The following is a 17479-nucleotide window of genomic DNA, read 5'->3' as shown; positions in this document are numbered from 1 at the left end:
ACCCCACCCCCAGCCCCCGCAGGACAGGAGGCTCCTGGAGCTGCGTTCCTTCTGGGAAACCTAAGTCAGGATCAGAGGAGGTGGCCAATAAGTGTTTGCTTGCTGAACCAAGGGAAAGTGAGCGCAAAAAAGGAAAAATTTGAGAAAGAAAGGAAATAAGAAAAGTGAGGAAGGGAGAGAGAAAGACAAAGTAGAGAGGGGAGGAAGAGAGATGGGGGTAGGAAAGTCCGTGGAATTGATCCCTTACTGGTTTGTGAAAACAGAATTTCAGAGAAAAGGCAGCACATTAGGGGACAAGAGCCGACACAGTCTGCCTTCCGCCCTGCGGACTCCCAGCCGTGGGTGGAAACAGGGCAGGTATCGGGCACCACTGCATAAATCATAGAAACGTCTGGCCGCCACGCTGCCCACCTGGAGCTATAATGCTGCATGTCAACTGTAACTGAAAAATGCATGTTAAAAGAGGAAAAAAAGAGAACAGTACACGTATTTATAGGGGAAAAGTCTGCGTGTGAGTGGACCTGTGCAGTTCAAACCTGTTGTCCAGGGTCAGCTGTATAAGAAATGAGGACGCATCAGGAGGGCACATTTACATCAGAAACATCACGTGTGTGGCAACCATCCGCCGCTCAGACAGACACACTGGCGGCCCAGTGAGTTAAATGAACATTAAACCCAGTTCAATTTAGAGGTGTTGCCCGAGAGCCTGCTTTGCTGGAGGTGAGCTGGTCAGCCGAACTCCACGGTCACAGGTCCCCGGGAGGAGAGCCAGTCCGATGGCCCCAGTAAAGCAGATGGACACTGCTGCACAGGCGGTTCACGTAGCCATTCGTCACCTGGGTCAGCTCCTCCGGGGGCAAGGCCACGCTGATAGCCTTCAGGCCTAGCGGGCAGTTGCATGGGTTCTTCAGGAGACAGGGCTTCCTGTGAACAGCTCCTTTTCTCAGGGAAGTCTGCTGACTCTGACGTGAGGAGAAGCCCAGTCAGATTTCTATCAGCAAAACTGCTGAGTTTTCCTTCTGATGGTGTCAGCCTCCCATTAGCAGGTGACAATGATGAAGCCAGTATTGTTACCAGGAAGACCGAGGGGCATTGATGACCCAGGTGGTTCTACTTAGGACCTTGAGGCTGTAAAACGAAGCTTCCTGCCATCCCATCAGCATTCAAGATGAAATGGGATACAGACAAGGGGTGGGGGGGTGGAGCTTGTGGCCTGCACGAGCGGAGATTGGAACTATGCTCCAATAAGGGCCTTTTGTTGCTTATAGTTCATCAGCTCTGGTCTGAGACGGGGTGGGGCCCATGACATGACGGAGAAGGGCCCGGCCCTGCTGAGTCTCCAACAAGCCGTGTGTGTGAAGAGTGCCCCCTGCCGGTCACCTGGCCGTGACCAAGTTACCTCCGCTCTCCCTTGGCCAGTAGGCAATCCACGTCATGTTCTCATGGAGGTGGCAGCGTACACAATGGCAAAATTCCTTGCAGACATGTCAGGTCTTTCCTAACGTGTCACCCCCAACATCACGTTGGCCAAAATGTGACACGGCCAAGCCGGGCCAGGGAGCCATCCTGGAACGCGGACGCTGCTTATGGTGGAAGTGAGAGAAAGTACATGCTTGCGGTAAAACAATCTATGTGATCACACTGTGCCTTTCATGCATATTTTAATACCCTTCCAAACAGGAGATATACTCACCCGCTCTTTAAGCCCTCAACAGCCTCAGCCCCAGCCTCAAGCCCTTCAGAATCCCTCCTTCCACGTCCTGCTGAGACGAGGGCCATCTTCCTGCACCGATCTATAAACTTGCAAGACCATTAACCTCCCCCTCCACCCCCACTCAGCACACACTGGGATGTGCACGTAACAGAAGGGCCAGTGGGACTGGGGTGTGATGGGGACCAGGTCACGACCCCAGGGCATGGCAAGGCCGTCCGTCATGCCCCGTGGGGACTGGCAATCAGACACAGCAGGTTCACCCCCTCCGGGCCCATCAGCTTGTCCGTCTCCGCGGCGCCAGGTGTCATGGCCGCTTCTGCTTCCCTCCCGTTCTTCTCGCCTGTTCAGGAAAGGAGGTTCTCACCTCCACAGACGATCAGCCCATTTTTCTTAGGCCAGGCCAAGCTTTAATCACTCGGCAGAGATGTAAAGAGAGAGAAATGTAGAGGAGACAAACTTGCAAATAATTAAAGGAAGACGTGAACGTCACCCTCTGGGCTTACAGCTGCCACTTCACAAGAGAACAGCTCTGGCAAATATTTGCAGCATGAGAGGAAATGATTTATCAGCCACCCTGCTTAAATCAACAGGCCTCTCTGGGCGGACCCGGCTGTGTCCCCACCTTCCCGCCCTGCTGGGCCCCTGGAGAGCCGCTCTGCTGCCCGTGCTGTCCCAGCTGCCTGGCAGACTTTTGGAAATGTTTACTTTTTACATAACGAAGTGCCACCCTCTCTGTGAAGCCTGGTCTGACTCTCCAGGACCGAGTCAGTTCGCTCTTCTCTAAGTTCTTCCAGCACATTTCCTTCCTCTCATCTTCTCAGGAAGTTCTCCTGGCTCTCCCACCAGGCTGCGAGCCCCTCACAAGTTTGTACATCTTTCTTGGGTATTTCCTCACCATTCAGCCCAGTGCCTGACAAAAAAGCTGATGGAAGGAAGGAAGGAAGGAAGGAAGGAAGGAAGGAAGGAAGGAAGGAAGGAAGGAAGGAGGAGGGAAGGGGATGCCCCTCAAATCTGTTTTGAAAGAGGCAGAACACATGAAACTTTTAAGAAAACATAACACCCTTAGAAAACTATAAACACAAGTGGGCGTTTGGGCGATGAAGACAAGCCAGGGTTCTTATTCAAAGCGTAGACTATTCTAGACAGGAGCCCCCTGCTCTTGGAGGAGTCGTATTTGTTTTGGAAAACCTTAACCTTCTGAGCTCACTCTGCCCGGCCTCACGCCTAAGCAGCAGCTCTGCATATGTTCTTCATGATAAGCGGGACTTCTTACTTATCCTTCTTTGAATAAAACACAGTCTGAGGGACCTGGTTTGCCAGTTGAGAAACTGAGCTTGGTTTATGTCCTCGTCTCACCTCCTGGCAAACGGAGCAGAAGCCATTTCCGCTGAAGGCCAGCGTTCTTTTTCCCAGGTATTTTGGTGGCTGTGAACCGAACGGAGGGCAGAGGAGTGCCAGCCCATCACTGATGATGCTAGGACGGCGCCCATGTCACAGGCTTCTCTGTGGAAAGCTCACAGACCCCACAGCATCATCTGACCATGTTTCTAAAAAAGCGGAAACAGGGAGCTCACTTGTCTAATTTACGTAGTTAGACAAGTAACTGCCTTCTATTCAAGCGCAGTGAGTGCGCCTGGGCAGGCAGGGGGCACCGCTCTGCATGAGTTTCCACTGACTGTCCATTTGTAGCTCTGTAGTGATGGCACTCCATTTTAAACCCATGTTACTTTCAGCACCGCCTTCGATTGGTTCCTACATATTAGTCAGGGTTCAAGCCGGCAAGACAGATCCTGCTTACTGTCAGGCGTCAAGAGACGAGGCTGCCCGGGACTGGGGGAGGCCGTCTGGGCCGATGGCCACCGCGTTGGAAATAACTCAGAGAGATGGGGGGCCCTAAACTGTGGGAGTCTGAGAATATCAGACACGGGACAGGTTTCCAGGAAAGGCTGAGTACATGGAAGAGGTTCTATGCGGTGCCATTTATCAAGGCAAATTCAACATATTTTAAATAGCTTAAACCCCCACACAGTATTTATACTCTAATCAACACTCCCACCCCTGTCCCTCCTGGCGGCTGCCAGGCCTCGCGGGGGCTGAGTGCTTGGTCCTGGCCCGAGTCACTGTGGAGATGTGGACTGAGCCCGTCACACAGTGGGGGCCCCCGGGCCCCCACCACAACCTCAGGTGTGCACAGCAGCGCTGCATCAAGGGGCAGTGACACAGGAGGCCAGGGTCGTGGGCACATCGTCCCCAGCTGGAGAGCAGGGGTGGGTGTGGGCCCTTCCTAAGCCCAGAGGCCCTGGTCCCCAGCACTCAGTGACCGGCTGTGAGGAGCGCCGTGGCGTCCGGACAAAGCGTCTGTGTGGACAGGCAGAGGCCACGGTGCTGCCCAGGCAGCATGAGCAGAAGGGACACAGGGTCAGGCCAGGGCCTTCGGGCTCCTCCTATCAGGCCACCGTTTCCTCAGGGAGCACGTTGCAGCCGGTGTGTGGCTGTCCCAGTGAGCCCCGGGGGTCTGGGAGGTTCAGCCGTGTGTCCTTTGAAGCTTCGGAATGGATGTTTCTACAGCTGCCGACTTAACATTATGAAGGCTACACAGCCTGGTCTGTCTGGGCAAATCGCAGCAGGGCTGCGGGAAACGTGTTTCCCAAACCCCAAAGCAGAAGACATCGTCTGACAAGCGTACCTTCGGGAAACAGGATAGGATGTTCAAAATGGCAACTGTCCTGGACAAACCCCTGTAGCCCCTGGGCCGTTTGCAAAGCCTGACGCTCTCTGTGCTTTCAGGACATGTGGCTTCCTCGGGGACCCAGCAGTGGGGGGGCAGCTGCAGTTGCAGGAGAGGACCGGGGCGCGGGGTCCCATGGGGTCTGCATGTCAACCCAAGGAGGATGTGCCAGGAGGAGGGAGACGGGGTGCACTGTGCACCTGGGGTTACGAGGGACAAAGGAGGCAGAAAAAGAGGAAGTGCAGAAAAAGGCAGGAAGGAATTAATCCCAAGAAGCAATGATATTGTCTTTCCACAAGCAGGCTTGTACAACCCTGAGACAGGGGAGCCGGGAAACTCCGGGTCTGAGAAACTGGGCGTGGGCAACACATCCACTCACACGTGCAGGCGACTCGAGAGTTCAACGGAAGCTCCCGGGGGAGACAAGTCGTTAGACGAGACAGCGAAACAATCCCGAGCATGATGGGCCAGTCTCAGCTTTCTGAAACACACACAAACCGGCAGCCTCGGGTGTCCAGATCCTGGGGACACTGACAGCCGACCCAGCTGGCTGTCATCTGAGGTCAAACGTCTTTTTAGACTAAAGAGCCACACGGAGGCGTTGTGATGAGCCCGGCCACAGACAAGGACCATCTTCACGATGGCACTCCTGCGTCCTTCTCTCTGTTTTTACCACTTAGACAAACTTGACTCAATTATGTGAACTCCAGTGAGAAGGAGTTTTTCAATTATGTTTTTCTACACACACCTCACATACACACACACTGACACACACACACAATCACACACACACACACACTGACACACACATCTCTCTCTCTCTCACACACACACACACACACACACACACACACACACACACCTCTCACACGAAGAAGCTATGCAAACAGCAGTTATTATCAAGCCACTGAGCAGACTCGATACTAAAGGGCCACGGTATCGCAGAAAGATATCTGGTAGACCAGTTAGCTGATCAGCGTCCGTGCCAGTTGGTTGAATTCTAATTTAGACTCAGGACACAGACTCGGAGGAGTGGCCCAGTCCTTACCCAGCTCACAGTCAGGAACTGGCTGGGGAAAGGGGCCATGGGGTGGAAGGAAGGCTTATTATCGCTCTCTCTCCTGGTGACACCTGAAGAGGTGCTCACTTTTCTCTGTAAGACAGCTGGAAGCAAGTGGACCTGGAGGCGGCTCTGGGGGAGAAAGCCGTATTTTGTAGGTTATGAAATCTCCGCATAGATATAATTTCAGTTACTCTCCCCCTTCTGTGTGACAGAAACTCTGAGTAGCCCACTTTTGCAGCGCAGCCAACAGAGCCCCAGGAAGCCTCTGGCTCCGCCCAGGGAGGGGGGAGAGGACCCTCAGCCGCCACTGGGTTGTGTGACTCCGAGCCTGTGTGCTGAGCCAGTGAGAGGGACACAGAGGTTGTGACTGGAAAAGCCGTTTCCAGCTCCGAGGCCTGATATTATGTACACACGATTTTCTGAAGTCCACACTGACAGCTCAAAGAGACACTGATTTAGTTTTTATCACAATATTCCATCTGTATCTTTGAAATCTCTTGTGCATCTGTTGTGTGTCTTGAAAGCTAAGATCGGAATAAATGCTTTTCATCTGGATTTCAAAAGCCTTTATCTTCACGAAGCAGGCATGCTATAGACAGCTGATAAATAAAAGACCCCTCACACAAGCTAAAAACACACCCGTTTGCTTCTTCTGCCTATTCTTAGTCATTCTAGAAGGAGAGGGCTGGGAAGATTCGTCAGGATGAGAGACGTGCACTCCCCAAATGCCATTAAATGTTTTTAGGGGAATAAGGTGCCGTTTCAAAGGGGTCAGCTTAGCCTCCATCGCTGCTCACCTCCTAATGTGAAATAAAATAGGGTTAAAAACGAAAAGGCACCACTGCTCCCTGCCACGAAATAATCACCAATACTTCATTTCCTTTCCCTGCTTTCTTTTTAACGGTTAGCAAATTGCCTGGGGATGTGCAGTGACAGAACCTGAGCGACGCCTGACCCACTTACACAGGGAGGGGCCCAGCCACCGAGGCGCCCAGCGGAGGAAACTGACACAGACCTACCTCAGAGGGGGCCCTGCCGGGGGCCTGGCTGCCTGAGGTCCCAGCAGCCCGCCGACCTCACTGCCAGCCCCCCCTCCTCTCTGAGTTGGCGTCTGTGGTGGGATGTTGCTTCCTGAGGGAAGAGCTAGAAGCCACCGTCATTTCAATTTCCCTCGCGGCCTGTCCTAGGGACTTGGGGGAGAGGGGTGTTTGGGAGTTTTCACCTCCAGACTGTTTCACAAGTGAACATGCCAGACCCGTGCTTTTCCAACACTCTTAAAAGGAGAGAATTCCTGACTGTCCTCTGTGACTTCCCCACCCAGGTGGAAGGGACGTGTCTCGTGGGAGCGTGTCAGGCTAGAGGGACGTCACCGGCTTAGTTAGATGGGGTCTGAGGGCAGGAAAAAATCTCCCTGGGGAAGGTGGTATCTGCACTAATTCTTCAGGAAGGTGTGTTGGCAGGTGAGGGAAAGGGAACCGAGTGACAGGGGAGACGTGTGCGTGTTGGGAGCTGGGCGCCGGGTGACGAGACCGCAGCAAGATGAGACCAGCTGGCTCAGAACTCAGCTGAAGAGGATCGTTGCAGAGAGCAGGGCTGGGCCACTGTCCTGGGCGCCTGAGAACATTGTGCTGCCTGGTCCAGCCTTGCCTGTTCCCGAATCTGGGTGTCCCCTTCACCACCTCTCTGCTCCTCGCCAGTAGAATTGTCAGAGAAAGTCAAGTAGATTTGGAAGGTGTGGCTTTCATTGCTGTATTAAAAAGCAGTCAAAATAAATGTTCAGTTACAAGGAATAAGGGGACAGCAATCTTTTCATCCTATTCATCAAAGCCTCTGGGTACCGCTTCCTTTAAGCATCTTTCATGTTTTCCAGGAATTCTGCTCGAAAGCAAGATTGTTTCGGGCACGTAGCAGCATTTGGGCAGGTGTGTGTTTCTCACAGGTGACAGACAGTTCCTTCCCCAGCAGTCACAGGACACTGCTTTCCAGCCATCACTACGACTTCCAAAGTGACCTGCCGCGGGCACACCCAGCCCGTCTGCCTGCCTCCCGAGAAGAGTGACTTGGAAACGTGAGCTCATTGCCAGGGACCCAGCCGCCTGGCCACGAAGCCAAAGGGGGAGCAAATCCTGCCTCCTAAGCTTTTCCTTCCACTGAAATCCCCACCTGCAGTTTTTTATTGTTTTTAACTTGTTAGAAGATTGAAAAGGTGGGCTTGGACCGAAAGGTGCAAACACGGGAAGAGGGACAGGGTTTGCAGGGGAGGCCACCTCCAACGCAGGAGGCTCTGGGCGCTTTGGGACTGGAGAGTTCAGGTGTCTGGGGAGCGGTGTGCGGGCGAAATGATTTCCGAGATGCTGCTGGTTTACAAAACACACCATTGGGAAGATGGGGTGACCCAGCTTGGAGAGCGTGGCTCATCCCTGACACCCTGCCAGTCAGAGCCCCAAACCTCATGCTTTGGGGGACGGCACGTGACCTGGTGCCCAGGGGGCCACAGTGGCCCATGGGTGAGTCTGAAGCCTCTGTCCCGACTCGCGTGGTGACCTTGAACATCACTTCTCTGGGAGAGACGTGTCAGCGTGCTCTGCTCTGACGACACGTCTGATGAGAACTCTCAGGAGCGCATCCCAGGTTATTAGATAAAGAGGAGAAGTGGTGTGGAGGCGACGGGCAGGACCATTCCCGCATTAATCAGAGCGGGCCTCATGGCAGCCGGGAAAGAGACTCCAGACCTGCCAGCGCAGGACAGGAGCTCCGAAGCCTGCGTGCACCCCGCCCTCTGCACACGGGTCTCCACCCCGTTTCTCCCTGGACGGCTGCTCCCGTCCAAGCTCCCCTCTGCACGCCCCGCCCCGTCTCCCCCAGCCGTGTGATCGCAGCCTGTTTATTACCTGGTCGAGCAGAGCGCCAAGCCCATGGCCATGGACTTGATCCGCTGCCTGCAGGGGCGCCTGGCCTTCGGGTCTTCCCCCAGTGGGCATGGAGAGAACGGGGCGGCTGTTCTCAGTGACCAGTGTGGGTTCCAGGTGACACCATGTGTCAGTCCCCCGACAGTGAACAGCTGGGTCCCCTGAGTCCAAGGGGAGGTCCACTGCGTGTATGCACATGGAGCACAGGTGGTCCCCCCTGAGGCTGTGTGTCAGGCTACAGGACAGGTGACGCTTCTTAGGACAGGGACCGTCCCAGGTGACCAAGGGCTCACCCGGGGAGGAGCACAGTGAACAGACAAGGCCATCAGAAGGCAGAGCGGGTGAGGGTCAGCAAGGACTGCCCGAGGCGGTTCTGTGGGTCCATATTTAATGTAATATGGTGACGGCGCATACAGGTACGTGCTGGGGGCTTTATTTGTCAAGAAGCGAGTCACACAGTACATGGCATATCGGTACAGAGTCAGAAGAGAAACACCGCTGAGCCTTCATGAAAAACATTCGGGATAAATGCTGACAAACGCATTTCCGGGCCTGTCACTCCTGTCCTTTATCTGGGCCGTCTCCGGACGATGAGCTGCAGCGTTTGAAAACGCTCAGTTTCCCCGAATCCTGAGAGTATGAAGAACTTTGGGCCGAAATCATCCAGAAGACCTCTTCACATGCCAACTCTGTCAGCTTTTCCCACTGTTCTGGCTGCGCCTCAGCTTGTGCGTTTTCCTAGATAGGAGGCTAAATGCTTCCGGTGGGTTCTTTATTACATAATTGTTAAGCGTTTCCTCCTGCAGGGGGAGGTGAGGGAGGGAGACACGCATGGGCGTGAGGTGGGGCCTATCTCAGGTGAGGAAGTAACGAACTTGCACGGGGTTTATTAAGCTGAGGGATGCTAAGGTTTATTAAACTTATATGAATGATGTGATATGAAACTTGGTGGTATAAATGTTAAGAGTTTGATTTGTAGCTTCTCTATTAGAAGATTAAGGTGAGATTATTATTACTAATAATAGGTGAGGTGAGCATATTATAAAGGTGTCTTGGTTGGTTTTTGTTTTTCGCCCTTCACTCTGCCCTGAGTTTCCACTCAAAGCTACGAACGTGTTCTGGACTGGAAGAGTTGAGGTGCTCCGTTCCCGGGGTGGGGGTGAGGGATCACCTGATGCTGGGAACACCTTCCTTTCGGTGCCTAGTGCTCTGCTGAGCCACGTGGCCCACTGAGGGGAAAGAGTGTGTCACACGAGTGGCAGCTGCTACTCTGTTAACTAGGAGCCTTGTCCCTGCGAGTGTTCCAGACACGCCTGTCTAATATGCTGGGGACACTGGACGGCCAGGCAGGTGAATGACAGCCCAGCAGGACGTGGGGGGACACACGGAGACCTCATGTCCAGACCCTGCAGGCGTGCCTGGGCCGTGGGTTTGGACCCTTGCGTGTTAGAAACCGAGTTCCCCACACTCTGCTTTCTGGGGCACAAGCCGAATGGGGAAAGGGGGCCCTCCAGGGCCGTTTTCTCTAAGCAAGGCTCCCCAGGATTTTAATGGGGTTCTCTCACCGAGCAGAAATGCCTTCCTGCCTTCCTGTGTTGATGATGGAGAAGCAGTTTGCTTCTCAGTCACTCAAAGCTGCTCTCACCGGTGCCCAGGGGGTGGACCCACCCGCAGGCCTGGGCGCTCCCTTCTCCACCACTTTCCTCCTCTCCTTTCTCCCCCCAAAATGCTCAGTTCCCAGGGGAACAGGGACGACCCCTCGGCCTCTAGACAGAGCGACTTCAGGGGGGAAAAGGAGTTCCCCTGCAATATAACCAGCCTTTTCAAGGTTGCGATGGGACAGACAGCTTGACAAGGCCTGCTGGGGGGACTACTGGATTCTCAATTGACTGTCTGATGGTCAAGTTTGTATTGAAACTTCCGGCCAGCTACTAGTCTTTGGGAGATCATTAACTCCGTCCTATTGAAAGGGAATTTATACACAGAACACATCAGCCAAGCAAAACCCACAGCTTTGTAGAGGATAAAAATATGAAACAAAACAATTTCCTCTAAGTTCTTGTCTTTATGCATTAAAACCTGAAATCGACTTAAAGCAGGATTTACACAGCTGAGAACTGGAGTGCATGGGGTTTGGCAGTGAGTGGGCACGGGACGTTTCCACGTGTGTGTGATCCCACCAGCTTGAAAGCAAAGTTATCACAATGTCTCAGGGAGTTCTAGGTCTCGGCGTGTCTATCTGGGAGAAAGAAGATGTGTGTGTGCAGGTGTGTGTGAGTGTGTGTGCAGGTGTGTGTGTGTGCACGCAGGTGAGTGTGTGTGCAGGTGTGTGTGTGTGTGCATGTGCATGCAGGTGTGTGTGTGTGCAGGTGTATGTGTGTGCGCATGTGGGTGCAGGGGGTGTGTGTGTTCAGAGGAACACACACTGGCTTTAATAGATGAATGTGGGACACAGACTCCTAATTTACTCTGAGTCCAGTCTGTCTCTATTTTGGTCCAGTGTAGACCCTAATCTGAGCCAACCCCAAACTGCCAACCCCAGGCGGACAAGCACAGCTCTGGGCCTGGCCTGACCTTAGCTTTCTCTCGAGGACAAGCATACACCCCATTCCCACTGACCCCACTTGGGTCCCACCGCCTCCCTCCATCCCAGGTCTACTTACGACTGTCGCTCCATTTTCACCCCACACACCACTTTCCCAGGCGATGTACCCAGAGGACCGTGGGAGGAAGTGGATGGGGAGGGAGTGATAAATAGAGGCTACACGGTTTTGTTTTTTTTCCTGGGAAGATCATCCCAGTTTTTCCAATTTCCCAGAATTAAAAGAATGTATTTTCTTTGTGTTACCATGGAAACTTCTAGTCACACAGTTTTTTTTTCTTTTTCTCTAGGTTTAAAAACACTTTCAAAAGGTTTCCAAAAACTTTTCTAGGGCAATTTTGATGTGTTTGCTTTCTCATTTGGGGCTGTGAAATTTGTATTCCTTTTAATCGTATTACTTCATAGTATGTGAGTGTGTGAATGAGTGTGTGTGTGTGTGTGTGTGTGTGTGTGTGTGTGCTGCTTTAAATTTAAAGTCACCTATACATACACTTATCACATCGCCCTTTGTCGGGAAGGCATTCCTTCCTTTGTAGCCTGCACAGCTGCCCTCGCTCCGGTGCTTTCCCTGCCTCTGCCTCCTGGGTTCAGCTTAGGCCGAGGGGAAGGGCCCTCTTACCCTGCACTGACCAGCCTGCCCACTACAGGCTGTGCTGTCATCCTGTGAGCACAGCCCAGCTGAGTCATTGCAACACCAACCCTCTGGGTGAGCTTGGTCATATCTCGTTAATTCTTTGGGCATTTCCAAACATTTAGCTATTTCAAATCATGTGAATAAACTATTTGAATTTTTAATGAAGTTAAACATTTTCTTAAAAACGTTCTGGCCTTCAGGAAAAAAAACTCACCTACATGCTTGGGTTCTCACCTTTCTAGGTGCATTAGAAAGAGAAGGGCTGGCGATTTCATGCTGCCTGGGGGCCGTGCAGACAGCTCTGGGGAAGTGGGGGCCAAGAGTTTTTGAGGTGAGCTGCTTGTCCCTGGGGCACAAACGTGCGTGGTGAGAATGTCCTCGGGATGGCAACGCTGACCTGGCCTAGCTGTGACCGCTCGGGGACAGGTGACGGGCTCCTTTGAGGTGAGAGGACCGACAAAGAGCAAGAACTCACACCTCATGAGTGGCTGTGGGCCGTGGACCCAGTCACCCCAACCCATTCGCAGAACAGGACATGGCAAACGTTCAGGAAGGACACATTCTCCTGTGAAATGACAAAAACGGGGGAACCAACCAAGACACCCAGAGTGCCTGGAATGACACAGCTCCATGTTCTCAGGAAATAACTGAATCTACAGGCTACAACCTTGTGAAATAAGGCGGAAATGCCAGACCTTCCCACGTGATCTACTGAAACATCTCGGAGGTTTATTACTCCCGGAAGCACTTTGCTGGCTCCTGTATCCTCAGGGTGGTTACACCTGCGCACAGTGAGTTCACTTTGAGTCTCCTGGTTACTGAATCAAGTAAATCACGACTTGATCAAACCTACCGAAGATCGGGAAAGAATTCTAGCAAGACTTGTACTAGTGAAATACACAATCAAAACTTAAACCTACTGAAAAGGCCACGGCCTCTCCATGAGCGGTGCTGGGGTGTCTGTGTGAACTTGGGTGCTGAGTACAACCCACTAACATAGTAGCAAATCCCGGGCGGGGCGGGGGGGGGGAGGGTTGCTTTAGGCTGATATCAGTCTGCGAAAGGCAGGGTCCTTCAAAACTCCCTCACACTTAGAAAGCTGCTACACGGAGTCAAGTGAACTTTCCAAAGGTAAATTTGGTGTTTCTAAGGTAATCGCCACTCACTGAACAGACGGCATCATGGGGTCACTAGCCATCTTCCAGGCAACAGAAGTCCCCATCCTGTCAGCGTACAGCCCTCTGGGTTTTGAGGGGGAGCGGCCGCTGTGATGGACAGTGACTATTTGATTTTACGTGACTGGTGCGAGCATTTTAGAACTGACACAGGTTGAAAATGATTTGAAAGCCGAAACTCTGGGCCTGCATACGAAAGGCACAGACACAGTTGGCCTTAGCGCAGGGTGCAACACGGAATTTAGGACTTTATGGGGGGGTGCAGGGGTGTACAGAGGCATCAATATTGTGCTCGGACAGACTAATGTACTCGTGCTCGTGTCTTGTTCATGGGGTCCAGCTGGCGTGAGGATGCTGTAAGGGTAAGAGCAGCATTTTAAATGATGTATTCGTTTAAAAAGTCAGAGAGCGGCCGCCTCCTAAAACTCCTGCCACCTTTTACTCCCCAGGGTCAGGCGTGCTTAGAGGGGCGAGCCCGGGTCAGAAGTAAAGCAACAAACGCCACCGGCTGCTCTCACTTGAAACGGGCCTCCTCCCACCTGGGCGCCTTCTTAGGCCCCTTAGGCCAGCGGCTCGTCCCTGTGTCCCCAGGCGGCGTTTCCCTGGGCTTCTGACCGGGCTCAGCGGCAGGCAGAGCGGGCGTAGCGAGCAGTGGGGCGGGAGGGAGGCATCCGGACAGGACACGTCCGGGGACGCGGGAGACGAGCAAGCACGGGCTGCCCGCGTGGGTGTCTGAGCGGCCGCGGGACGCTGCGCGCTTGGTGGGAAGGCGGGGCGCCCCGCGTGGGTGTCTGAGCGGCCGCGGGACGCTGCGCGTTTGGTGGGAAGGCGGGGCGCCCCGCGTGGGTGTCTGAGCGGCCCCGGGACGCTGCGCGCTTGGTGGGAAGGCGGGGCGCCCCGCGTGGGTGTCTGAGCGGCCGCGGGACGCTGCGCGTTTGGTGGGAAGGCGGGGCGCCCCGCGTGGGTGTCTGAGCGGCCCCGGACGCTGCGCGTTTGCTGGGAAGGCGGGGCGCCCCGCGTGGGTGTCTGAGCGGGCCCCGGACGCTGCGCGCTTGCCGGGAAGCAACTCACGCGCGCTCGCGGCTACTGCAGCAGCTGCCGGTAGCGGGCGGAGCGCAGGAAACGCGGCAGGCTGTCCTTCTCCATCAGCGCGTGCACGCGCCTCTGCGCCAGGTCGAAGCTGCTCGGGCTCGGGCGCCCCAGGTTCCTCGCCGTGATGTCCTTGGTGACGTGATCGATATTCACCTGCGGGCCCGGAAACGGGGGCGTGAGTCTGCGGGGGCGGGGCGCGGGCAGACGTGGGGTTTCCCCGTGGAAAAACCACGAGGGGAAAGCGTCACAGAGACGAGAACGAGCATGTCCACGTGCAGGCCACGGGCGACGCCACTGCGGCCCTGAGCGCGTGGCGCAGTAAGTCCCAACCAGTGACCGCGTGGCGGGTCCCCCACCGGCGCTCACAGCGCGTGTCCGTGTCGCATTCAGCCCCACGCCCTGAGAGCCAGCCTCCCGTGCCTGGCGGGAGGGGACACGTGTGCGCACAGGCGGGAGGTGCGGCGGCGCCCCAGGTCCCACGGGAAGCGCATCTGGAAGCGGACACGTACTTTGAATCGGGGGTCCTGACCCCACGGTCTTCCTTCCACGGCCTTAGTTTCAGGCCTCGCGCAGAGTGAAGGGGACAGAGGCTGCGACCAGGCCCAGGACCTCCGCACGGCCTCAGAAGACCTTTCCAGAAACCACCGGGAGACCCCCGCGCGACAACATAAGCAGCGGCTTGCGCGTGGGCGCGGTCCGCGTGGCACGGATGGCAGGCGTCACCGCACAGCCCCACTGGTTGGGTACACACCCACGGTTTACGGTGGGGACACCGGTGTTAGGGGTCGGCCCACGAACGCGAATGGCAGAGAGCAGATTCGGAAGCGCACCGCAGTCTGGGAGGCGCTGTCCCAGCTCAGGGTCCACAGTCCGCGCTGCCGCGGGCACCGTTCTGGCTGAGCTGCCTGTGGCTTGTCCCTTGTGGGATGCTCGCCTGAGCATGACTGGAAGGGACCACTGTACATCACACTGTGGGCTTTAGTGACAAGGGATCTGAGTGCAAAAGAGACAGAAACGGGACAGAAACCAGCCAGGGGTTCTGAGTTGGAACATTAGAAAGTGCTCCCGGGGTCTCCTGGGTTCTCGAGGCCCTTGACACTGAGAGAAGCCATTTGGGCTCAGAGAGCTCTGCACCGGCTGCAGGTGGAGGCAGGGAAAAGGCATGCCAGGTGGGCGGGCCGGGCCAGGCACGGCCAGGGAGCTGCGTCCCAAGGCCCACAGGAGGCAGTCGGGGCTGCGCTGAGACTTTCTGCAGGTGGGCAGGGCTGGCGTGCTCTGTGCAGGTGTGTGGAGATGGCACTGCCAGCACCAGGGCAGCCCCGCAGGTGACAGTAAGCAGCCCAGTGCCCACCTTTACCCGCGAAGACTCCTCACCCCAAGAGGTCAAGTTGAGGGCCTACAAACAGTGAGGCGCGGCCACCGAGTAGATTTCTCTCCCCCACACGCGTAAGCAATGCTTCTACCTTCTGTGACATTAAATATTCACCGAGCTAGACAGGCCGCCTTACTCAAAATGGTTCAGTGTCTAAAACGTGTAAAGCTCTCTCCTGATCTTCTGTTTTTAAAGAAGTGATGCATTTAAAACTCTAACACATTGCTCTATGCGTCAGCAGAGAACAGCTCCTTGTCTTATTATTTGCATGTGCATACGCCTCCGGTAATGCAGCATTCTGAAACATGTTCATCTGTTTACTGACCCAGGAAAGTGCTATTCCATTAGCTTTAAAATATGGCCAAGTGACTGTTGGCAATATGCAAATGACCCACTTATGGAGCCACAGCGGCCACTTCTCTTTCAGTCACAGTCCAATTCCCACCCCTGGTCTGCTAATCCCTGACATTGAAGAGCTGTGGTGAATATGCACAGACAAAACTGAGAGTGCTATAATATTTGCCTGGGTAAATTTGTTATATACGGCAATCCACTACTCATCCAAATGAAACTGTAAATTTGTAGGTCAACGTAAAAGATCTGGACAATTTTTAAATCAACAGCAGCTACAATTTATCAAACACACTCCAGGTACACACACCGATATATGCGATGTTTACAATGAAGGGCGTTAGAGAGCTTCAGTTAAGAGACTCTCCCGTGGGTCTGCCAGGTCTGGGGTTGGGGTACCTGCATCGCTTCACCTCGCAGGTATTTACACAGGTATTTGTGGACTGCTGCTAGGACCAGGTGTCACCCTCTCCCTGATAAGCAGCTCAGAGAGAAGGCCAGGCTATTGAGTCAAGCCCACAGCCCCTTCCAGGGGGGGGGGGGCACCATCTGTTTGCTCCAGTGACTCAGCCAGGGTTTTATCTACTTTGAAACTCCCTTTTTAATGTCTCATATCTTCATGATTACATCAGTGTTTGAGAAAGGATCCTGGAGGACAATGTTTTCCTAGAGCTTAAAGCAACTAGTTGCAGCCTGGGTGGGTCTGGATGGGCCACTGCTGTTAGCGGATATTGCAACATACCCCAGAATTCCGTGAATAGCACCGAGCTTGGCAGCAAGGTGGGCTGGAATTGGGGAACCCTGCTAAAGTCAGGGAATATCTGTCAAATTGAACAAAACACTCATCTCCTCGATAACATCGTAAAGAGACGACAGGATGAGCCAGCGCGAATGACATCAGAAGTGGGGCCAACTAGTGTGTGTCGGGGGCTGGGAGGCTGGGGGCAGAGATCTGGAGGGGACCCCAAACCAACTCGCCCAGCAAGGCTGAACCCAGGTCTCCCCCAGGACTCTCCTTTTCTCCACCATGGCCCACGGCACCCTAAACGCTCAAGTCCCTGGCCTCCACCTTCTCACCTGTCGGTTATATTAAGGTATATAATTAGTCCATCCCCTCAAACACATTTACCCTTTAAAAAGGGGAATGGTGATGAGTAATTCATACCCAAAGGAATAAATATCAAATGGTGGAACTCCAAGGGTCTAGAGCATCTGCTAGAGAAAGCGGGTGTTGGGGGTGGGGGAGAGGGCTTCCCTCTCAAATCATCTTACGTAGATTGCTGCCTCCCTACAGGGCTTCTCAGGTCACTTCTGTGCTTGACTCCAAATCCCGATGAAGTGTTTAGTGTCCAGATTGGATTAAGGGTACAATATGGAATTAGAGTGATCTGATCAAAACATCATGAACAGTTCTGGCAGGGGCCATCCTGAATTCTACAAAAGGCTTTTAAATTCAGTTTTCATAAAGAGCGAAGAGCACATGAAGTGCCCCAAGCCCCTCTGGAATAATACACATCGTGTGTTTAGCAGTCAAGTAATGGTATATCGCCTTCCAACGCCTCTAGTGTATCTTGTAATCATTTGATTTTCATGAGCAGGTTCCCTGTTGTCCCAAGCGGACAAACTGGGGAAACAAAGGCGTGGAGGGGAGTAGAGAGGAAAGGGGGAGTTTTCTCGAAAAAGGAAGAGAAGGGAGAGAAAGGGGAGGGGGAGAGCAAGACAGGTGGCAGGAGCGCTCGGCAGGCGTGAGTTCAGGCACGGAGACGCGTGCTGTCCCAGCCGCTGGCCGCTTTCACCCCCACGGCCCTGCAGAATGGTCTTCACAGTCCGTGTTCACAA

General features: G+C 54.1%; 1 protein-coding gene and 1 long non-coding RNA gene across 2 annotated transcripts in view; both read right to left on the bottom strand.

The window, feature by feature from the left end:
- LOC109392304 (uncharacterized) overlaps window positions 1-2246 on the bottom strand; it is a 4422-nt gene extending 2176 nt beyond the window's left edge. The window contains exons 1-2 of the long non-coding RNA XR_002126032.1: window positions 1694-2246; window positions 537-1580 (exon numbers count right to left, since the gene is read on the bottom strand). This is a non-coding gene — a long non-coding RNA (uncharacterized LOC109392304). The remainder of the gene's footprint in view (window positions 1-536; window positions 1581-1693) is intronic.
- A 10802-nt stretch (window positions 2247-13048) lies between these two features.
- LOC109392319 (regulator of G-protein signaling 5) overlaps window positions 13049-17479 on the bottom strand; it is a 30659-nt gene continuing 26228 nt past the window's right edge. The window contains exons 5-6 of the mRNA XM_019660696.1: window positions 13897-14070; window positions 13049-13179 (exon numbers count right to left, since the gene is read on the bottom strand). Of these exons, the coding sequence (XP_019516241.1) occupies window positions 13909-14070 (162 nt within the window). The 3' untranslated portion in view covers window positions 13049-13179; window positions 13897-13908. The remainder of the gene's footprint in view (window positions 13180-13896; window positions 14071-17479) is intronic.

This window comes from Hipposideros armiger, unplaced genomic scaffold (genome assembly GCF_001890085.2).
Source record: "Hipposideros armiger isolate ML-2016 unplaced genomic scaffold, ASM189008v1 scaffold_324, whole genome shotgun sequence".
Taxonomy (NCBI): domain Eukaryota; kingdom Metazoa; phylum Chordata; class Mammalia; order Chiroptera; family Hipposideridae; genus Hipposideros; species Hipposideros armiger.
This window is presented reverse-complemented; position numbering and strand designations above follow the sequence as displayed.